The 8,762-nt window shown below is 49.2% G+C and overlaps 1 protein-coding gene across 1 annotated transcript; it reads right to left on the bottom strand.

Annotated features, from left to right (window-relative positions):
* Positions 1-537: 537 nt before the first annotated feature.
* Positions 538-8,360, bottom strand: LOC131195289 (BPTI/Kunitz domain-containing protein-like). The gene is made up of 5 exons (XM_058177082.1): positions 8,204-8,360; positions 6,501-6,671; positions 3,355-3,516; positions 1,379-1,515; positions 538-895 (listed from the first exon to the last, which is right to left on the bottom strand). Exons 1-5 carry the CDS (start codon positions 8,307-8,309, stop codon positions 887-889), a joined length of 585 nt encoding a protein of 194 aa, XP_058033065.1. The 5' UTR covers positions 8,310-8,360; the 3' UTR covers positions 538-886.
* Between the last annotated feature and the right edge of the window lie 402 nt (positions 8,361-8,762).

Below are 8,762 nucleotides of genomic sequence, written 5' to 3'. Positions count from 1 at the left end.
CAGGGCAGAGATCCTCAGAGCAATGGCCACCAACCAGTGGTGGGATTCAAATAATTTAACTGCCCTAATGACCAGCTGGGTAGGTGGGGCTCGGTGGTCATGTGACCGTGTGGGCGTGGCCAACTCAATGTCACTCACATCGATGGGCACTTCCGCCTCAGCTGTTACAGTGTAATAAGGGTTAACCGGAGAGGCAGTTTCTGTAAGGAGGGCAATAAAGTTTAGGCTAGAAACAGCAGAATGTTTCCTTCCTGCCTTCCTTACAGGATTAGCCCTGGAAAGTGGGAAAAAACAAAATGAGATTTCTTCCAACAACTGGTTCTCCAACTGCTTAGAAAGTCGGTTCTCCTGAATAGGTGCGAACTGGCTGAATCCCACCACTGCCGCCAACCTTTGCTTGAACCCTCCAGCGATGGAGGCTGGCGGCAGGGATGGTGAGAGCACCGAGGTGTCATGCAAAGCGAGGATGCTGCCCCCGAGACAGGCGGTCCAGACTGAGGATGGTTACGGAAAATGAAACACTGCAGGGGATTTGAGTGAGAGGGAAAGATCTTTTATTGGGGGGGGGTGTCATCTCCATCAGCGGAGGGGGAGGCAAGAGCAGGCAGCAGGAACAGCCAGAGGAGCAAAGACTCCTCAGGTGGAGCAGCGAGGGAGGGAGGAGGAGCACGTAACGAGGGAGGGAGGGAGGGAGGGAGGAGGAGGAGGGGCAAGGAGAGAGTGAGAGGAAGAGGAGAAGGAGGGAGAGAGGGAGGGAGGAGGAGGAGGGAGGGAGGAGGAGGAAGAGGAGGAGGAGGGAGGGAGGCTTTCAGCATAGCTAGGTCTTCACTTTGAGTTGGATCCAAGAACGGCCATTCCCGGAGCTCAACCTTCTCTTGTGGGAGGATCAACGCTCCTGTCGAAGGAAAGGAGAGAGATTCACCTTGGGAAGCAGCAACGACACCCCCCCTATGGGGGGGGGCAGGGTCTGGTCCCCCCCTCCCAGTTCACAGGCCCTGAGTTTGGCTGAGAGGCAGGAAGACCATCAGGGAAGAGGTCCAATCCTGATGGAGTGGGAACATTTGCTTCACACCAGAGATTCTTCCCTTCCCACAAGGGGCTTCACTATCCTCTCACCCCCCCACCCCAGGCTCCTGCTCTTGTGGTCCAGGGGACCCCAGGCCAACTCCTGCCCCCACCCTGCCACAATCAGGGCAGGCCTTCAATGCCCAGAGAGTCCTTCCTGGGAAGTTTTCCTGAGGCCCAGGAAAAGGTGGGGGCCTCATCTGCCGTCCGACAGCAATGGGGTGGGGTGGGATGGGACAGCACAGAGGACCTGAAGCCTCCACTTCCACATTCTCCATCTCCATCCCCCCCCCTCCTGAAATGGGAGTCGTACCTCCTCAACTCCTCTTCGGCAGACAGTGCCACAGCCGGTGGGGCAGCAGAATGACCCTTTGCCACAGTCGGCGTCTGATTGGCATTGCGTAATACAGATGCCAAGTCCTTGGGGCTTTGGGCACCGTCTTCGTGGTCCTGCAAGAAAGGTGGCAGCTGAACCACAGACTTGGAAGGGACCTCGGAGGTCTTCTAGTCCAACTCCCTGCTCAAGCAGAAGACCCTACACCAGCGTTGGCGAACCTTTTCAGCACCAAATGCCCGAAAGGGAGCACTTCGCGCGGGCGCACAGGCAGCCTGTCAGGAAGAGGAGCTGCCCAGGGGGTTTGCGCATGCTGGATAAGGTACTTCCGGTTTCCGGAATGTGCACCGGCCAGCAATTCTTCTGCTTGCGCATGTGTGTCCGGCCAGATGCTTCCAGCCCCAGAGGAGGAATCTGAAATTCTGCGTTGGGGAGGAAGTGTTTATCTCAGACTTTTGAGATGGGAGGGGCCAGAACAAAGGGCAGCACCAATGAGAATTCTCCCTGCTTGAACATCATTGGTCTCCGGGCAGAGTGCTTTTGGACTTCACCTGAAGGAGGAGAGACAGTTCTGCAGAGAGAGAGAAGTGGAGAAAGTGGGAGGGGGGATCTTGGCCTTAAGAACCAACTGGGGCTTCTCTGCGTGGAATTCTCTCCTCCAGCAGGTGAAGTCAAGGGAGACTCTGCCTGGAGACTGATGATGCTGCAGAAGGGATAATTTCCATTGGTCCTAATACTTTCTGGACCCTCCCCATTCCGAAGTTTGAGGAAGCCCCATTCCTGGCTCACAGACCTGCTGCACTCACAAAGGCCAGCTGATCATCACATGCGCATCCACCCCAGAAACCTGGAAGAGGAACGGGTGATGTTGTGTGTGCCAGGCGACATGGCTCCGTGTGCTACTTCGGGCACGCGTGCCATAGGTTTGCCATCACGGCCCTACACCATTTCTGACAGGTGGCAGTCCAGTCTCTTCTTGAAAGCTTCCAGTGATGGAGCTCCCACAACTTCTGAAGGCAACATCTGTTCCATCGGTTGATTGTTCTCACTGTCAGAAAGTTCCTCCTTACTTCTAGATTGAATCTCTCCTTGTTCAGTTTCCATCCATTATTCCTTGTCTGGCCTTCGGTTAGAAAATAGCTTGACCCCCTCCTTTCTGTAGCAGCCCCTCAAATATTGGAAGATGCTCTCACGTCTCCCCTGGTCCTTCTCTCCACTAGACTAGCCAGGCCCAGTTCCTGCAACCGTTCATCGTATGTTTCATTCTCCAGTCCCCTTATCATCCTGGTTGCTCTTCTCTGCCCTCTTTCCAGAGTCTCACATCTTTTTTATAGTATGGAAACCAAAACTGGACACAATATTCCTAATGTGGCTGTTTCAGTGGAAACTTACAGAGTCCCAGACCAGGAATCAACTGATGAGAAGGAGGGGTCCAGGGAAGAGAGGCAGCTGGACATGGCTTAGCGGTGCCCCTCTACTGTGGCAAGGAAGGTCACAAAATGAGATAGAATCAGGGGTGAAATCCAGCAGATTCTGACAGGTTCTGGAGAACCGGTAGCGGAAATTTTGAGCAGTTCAAAGAGCTGGCAAATACCACCTCTGACTGGCCCCAGAGTGAGGTGGGAATGGAGATTTTACAATATCCTTCCCCCAGGAGTGGGGAGGGAATGGGGATTTTGCAATATCCCTCCCTTGCCACACCCACCAAGCCACACCCACAGAACCGATAGTAAAAAAAAATTGGATTTCACCACTGGGTAGAAATCACTTAACAACTGTCTCACTTAGCTATAGAAATTTGGGCTGCAATTGTGGTTATAAAGCTAGCACTCCCTGTTCTACATATGGGGAGCCCGCTTCCCTCTGCTGGACACGGCTTGCTTTTTCTCTGGCCCTGCTTCCCTTTCTCACTTCTGCTGGGGAGCAAAGCCCCTTGGGGGTCCCACCCACCTTACCTGTGCAGAACTGGGTGCAGGTTTCCTCATCCCAAAAGTTGTTGGCGTTTCCTCTGCTGCCTTTGTAGAGGAAACTCTCACAGGCCTTGGAGACGGTGTTGTAGAAGAAGCGGAACCGATAGGCGTCACCAAACCCAGAATCACTTGGGAGTCGGCAAATATCTGGACGGAGGCAGAAGATTCTGAGCGTTTATTGAAGTGTATCCCCCCCCAAATCTCTTCTTGCCAATAATTATTGCTGGCCAATAATCAGCCATTAATTCAGCAAATGGTAGAAATGCCAGATTAGTAGGTTATATCTCAAAATATACACCTTGCATTAATATCTTAGAAATGGCACGAGTACAATATTAGGAGTGGTGCAGTGGCCTAGAGATGGATCTCTAGCCTCACAATCGGGAGGCTGTGAGTTCGATCCTAAGTAGAGGCAGGTATTTCTCTCTCTGGGCACACGGAGAATATACATCTGCTGAACCAAACTCCGCATTGGCGACAGGAAGGGCATCCAGCCATTAAAACACTCTGCTAGCTCCATTCAGTTGCCCAGACTCCATTCCACAAGGGATTATGAGGTCATTAAAAGAAGAAGAAGAACGCAAGTATAATATTAGTACAATAAAAAAACCCCTCCCCTTTTACAACCCTGTATTCCCTTAATTCAAGGTAGATTTTTGGGGCAACTGGATGGAGCCGAGCATTTACTGGCCAGATGCCCTTCCTGACACCTATGTGGAGTTCTCAGATTTTTTTTTTTCTCTGAGCCCTAAAAGAGAGAAACATCTGCCCCTATCTAGGATTGAACTCTCAACCCTTCTGGAGTTGGAAGTGAGCATCTTCACCACTGGGCCACCATGGCTCTCAGAACAATAGTAGTATAATAATCCCTGCTTACCAATTACTCATTCAGAGGCCATTTGAAATTATGACACTGTTGCTCCCACTGCTCTCAGAGAAGAAAGATTGGAGAGAGATTTCAAGACAGTATGTTGTTTGCTGTTCTACATATCAAAAGCAACACGATTGCATTGGCTGTGGGAAAGGATCAGGCAGTCAAGGTATTGCCTACAGAAGTCACTTTCTCCTATTCTCTGTAGAGCAAAACGATAGGAGAGAAAGGGATCTCAAGAGATTAAGCTGTTTGTGTAGAGTGCCTGAGCCTCTCAGTCCTATTATGCCGTGTGGTCGCATTTCTTTTGATGTGTACAAAACAGTAAGCAGGCACAGGATGGTGGAAGGGGCGGTTAGGAGATAAACAGAAGCCCAAAGTATGAAACTTGTCTCTTTCAAGCCCCAAAGCATAATCTTGGTGAAGTAATTTTCCACTTAGAGTCTGCTTCACTTAATGATAGAGTTGCCAGCCCCAATTAGTATCTTTTTTTTGGTAATTTTTATTTTTATTTTTTAGACATAGACAACATTAAAAAACATCATTTCTGAACAAAATATCTGCCAGGTACATGTTTGAATCCAATTTGTTATTTTCCAACCCTCCTTCCATGCTTTCATCAATGTCTTTTCTCTCATTTTCCCTTTCCTTATTTACAACCTTCTTAGAAATCTAATTGCCTTTCGTCCCCTTCTTTAATCTTTATATCTAATTATACTTCTTTTCCCCCCTTTTCTCTATTCCCATTTATATCAAACCCCCCAATTAGGAACTTTAAGTGATGACCGTCCGTATTAGTGAAAGGGAGCTGTGGGATTTGACCTTCCATGTAACCACTTGAAAACGGTGGATGGAGGACATGGTGGATGAAGGCCTTCAAACCCAACTAAGGCCTTGTGGGAGGAGCAGATCTCACTGTTAGGCCTCTCTAGCTCCATCCCTTGACTCATGGTCCTCGTCCAGTCACGGCTTAAACCCTCCACTTGCTCTCTGTTCTTACTCAGAAGCTTTTGCAGACGGGACCCTGGAGAGGTCAAGAGACCCAGCAGTTAAGATGCTGGGCTTGTCAACCAGAAGGTTGGCAGTTCAAGTCCCGAGGGCTGCATGACAGGGTGAGCTCCTGTCACTTGTTCCAGCTCCTGCCCACCTAGCACTTTGAAATCAGGAAAATGCAAATTGATAAATAGGTACCACTTCAGTGGGAAGGTAGCAGCATTCCGTGCACCTCGGTCACATGACCACGGAACCTTCCTTGGACAAGGCTGGCTCCCTCGCACTGCCCCCTAGAGTCAGACGTGGCTGGGCAGGGCAAACCTTTACCTTTAAGACCCCTAAGTAGTTAAGGGCCTCTGGTGGCTCAGATTGGTAAGACAGTCTGTTATTAACAGCAGCTGCCTGCAATTACTGCAGGTTCAAGTCCCGCCAAGGCCCAAGGTTGACTCAGCCTTCTATCCTTTATAAGGTAGGTAAAATGAGGACCCAGATTGTTGGGGGCAATAAGTTGACTTTGTATATAATATACAAATGGATGAAGACTATTGCTAACATACTGTAAGCCGCCCTGAGTCTTTGGAGAAGGGCGGGATATAAATGCAAAAACCCCCCCCAAAACTAACAGCTGTGCTATCTAAACATCTCTAAGAATGGAGCCCTTTCAACCCTGACATTTTATCCGGAGCCTCTTAGTTAGCCTGGCTCACTCCTTCCTCCATGGTGTGGGATTATTTTTTTAGTAGTAGTAGTAATAGAAGCGGCAGTAGCAGTAATGATAATAGCAGTAGTAGTCCTGTCCCCCGCCCCCCCGCAATCACTCTGCTGAACAGCTGATTCCCTCAGCACTGTCTTAAGACTAAAGATATTTATCCATGTAATTGCTATTATTTTTCTCACCTTCTCACCTTTCCTACTACGTCCTCCTACTGGTATCTTATGATTTATTACTTGTTTGTATTTTATGATTAATGATTGCAACTATGATTTATGATCTATGACTTTTCACTTCGTTGTTCCCATGGACACTGTGAGCTTCTGCACCAGAGACAAATTCCTTGTGTGTCCAATCACATTTGGCCAATAAACCTTTTCTCTGTTCAGTTCTGTTCCATATTTTCTATTCTAGTCTATTCTGTTCCGTTCCACTTTTATTTTATTCTATTCTCTGTTCAGAGAGATCTTTGACGGGCAGAAGAGTCTGTAAAATGACCCAAGAGCCCCCATCGCCTCCCGGCTCAACCTTCTCCCCCCACCCTCCCTTCCTCACCACGGCTGGCACAGGCCCGCAGGCATTCTAGCTGAGTTGCGAAGTTGTTTTCGTTGCCTTCGCAGCCTTGATGGACAAACTTTTCACACACGCCCGCCTGGGAGTTATAGAAGACCCGGATGGAGGACTTGTCGCTGCATTTTTGACGATCTGGAGGCAACTGGCAGAAACCTGGAGGTCCCAGAGGGGTGGCAGGTGGGGAGGCAGGGAATTGTCAGTTTTGGCAGAATTGGGAGAAAGAAAATAAAGGAAGAAGGTGGATTAGATACGTTCACCGGTTTCTAACTGTGCTTCAGTTATTTATAAAAAAGTAATGAAGGTAGGATATAAATAATTCAATAAATATATAAAATAAATAAATAAACACACACACACACACACATACACATTTATAAATATATAGAAATAAATCATTCTTCATATGTTTTAGTCTCCAGGCCTTTAATCATCTTAGTTGATCTTCTCTGCATATTTTCCAAGGTCTCAACTTTAGGCTCTGTGTGTCACCCTCAGAATCCCCACATCAGGATCCTCAGCTTTGATCCCTGGGACTGGGCTACAAGGGTCCCCAGGAAAAAGCCAACACCCCCCCCTTCCAGCCCTGCCTGTCTCACTGAGAAAAGGTTTTGGTCAAAGGAGACGTTGCCTTCATAGCTGATGTTAGAGGAATTGAAGGACGGAATAAAAACAAAGGATATCAAAGACGGAGTATTTTCATTTGGCTGGGAAAATGGAATAAATCATTGCAACTTATTAATAAATGGCAGAAACTTTAACAAAGTAAATGAATCCTTCAGTGGGATGTTTACTAAAGGTGGGGAAATGAGTGGATAAATTCCCAGCAGGTCACACCACCGTGTCCTTTGGGTTCGCCCATGGAGGGAACAAGGAAGTTTATCCCCAGAGTACAGAAGCCATCCCAAGAATGTGGGGTGCCCGGAAAAAGTCCTTATCCACGCCAGAAGAAGCGGGTCATGCTTAAAGGTCATGGATGCAAATCTCCCCCTCCCCCAAAGGCATAAGAGCAAACTCCAAACCAACCAGCAGCCGCCGCCAGGAGATGCTCCTGGCAATGAAGGTGGCCAGGTGAGAACCTGGGACAGGGTCTGCAAGGTGTGCCAGCTGGAAAAGAGGTCCTGGGAAGGAGAGGGTCTCACTCCGCAGCAGGCCAAGAAGCCAAGCTGACTGCTTGCTTCCTGCCTTGGGAGGGGTGGGCTGGCCTGGCCCTGCAGGAAAGGAAGGGTGCTGGAGCCTGAAACTCACCCAGGGGAGTTTCACCAGGGGAGACATCATAGCAGTCTTCCAATATTTGAGGGGCTGCCACACAGAGGAGGAAGGGGGTCAAGCTATTTTCCAAGGCATCTGAAGGCCAGACAAGGAACAATGGATGGAAACTGAACAAGGAGAGATTCAATCTGGAGATAAGGAGGAGTTTTCTGACAGTGAGAACCATCAACCAGAGGAACAGAAGTTGCCTTCAGAAGTTGTGGGAGCTTCATCACTGGAGGCTTTCAAGAAGAGACTGGACTTCCCTCTGTCAGAAATGGTGTAGGGTCTCCTGCTTGGGCGGGGGGGTTGGACTGGATGACCTTGTAGGTCTGTTAATCTGTAATCTGTAACCCCAGAAGAGAAAATAGTCCCAGCCCAGCCACCCGGCTTCTCAGGTCCATCTCCCACCAGGGGTTTCCTGTGAGTCTACTCACTGTTCAGAGGTCTCAGGCTCTCTTCATCACCATCTCCACCACTGGCAGCATGGAGGTCAGCAGAGAAGGAGAGGAGCACCCCAACGAGAAGAAGCCTGGCCCACATGGTCTCTCAGGGGGAAGGAGGTCTCTTGCCTGAGGCAGCAGGAGTATATAAAGCTGGAGAAAGGGGCTGGTGGTGGGTGGGGCAGGTTTGTGGGGCTTTCCCAATGCAGTGCTTCCTCCAGACAGGAGACCCAACCTCAGAAGGAGGAAGGACACAGCCGTGGTTTCCAGGAATGCAGCAATCTTGTGTAATGATAGAACTCCACCCAGTGTGCATATTGCAATGGTCAGACTAGAAGGATGGGGTGAGGTTGGGATTGGACCGAACCCCCTGGACCGGCAAATCCAACACAGACTGGGCTGGCTCAAGAGTCCTGAGTTGTATCCAATCACACTTGGCCAATAAAAAGTTCTATTCTATTCTATTCTATTCTATTCTATTCTATTCTATTCTATTCTATTCTATTCTGTGGGGAATGGACAGAGGCTCCTTTCCAGAGGATACTAGGAGTGG

This window comes from Ahaetulla prasina, chromosome 3, assembly GCF_028640845.1.
Source record: "Ahaetulla prasina isolate Xishuangbanna chromosome 3, ASM2864084v1, whole genome shotgun sequence".
In the NCBI taxonomy this organism is placed as follows: domain Eukaryota; kingdom Metazoa; phylum Chordata; class Lepidosauria; order Squamata; family Colubridae; genus Ahaetulla; species Ahaetulla prasina.
This window is presented reverse-complemented; position numbering and strand designations above follow the sequence as displayed.

Bases quoted from the DNA above. Each gene is read 5' to 3' on its own strand.
- LOC131195289 (XM_058177082.1), bottom strand. From the start codon at position 8,309: ATGTGGGCCAGGCTTCTTCTCGTTGGGGTGCTCCTCTCCTTCTCTGCT. The intron at 3,517-6,500 runs GTGAGGAAGGGA...GCCTCCGTCCAG, and splicing joins GCGGGCCTGTGCCAGCCGTG to ATATTTGCCGACTCCCAAGT. The intron at 1,516-3,354 runs GTAAGGTGGGTG...CCTTTCTTGCAG, and splicing joins CTGCACCCAGTTCTGCACAG to GACCACGAAGACGGTGCCCA.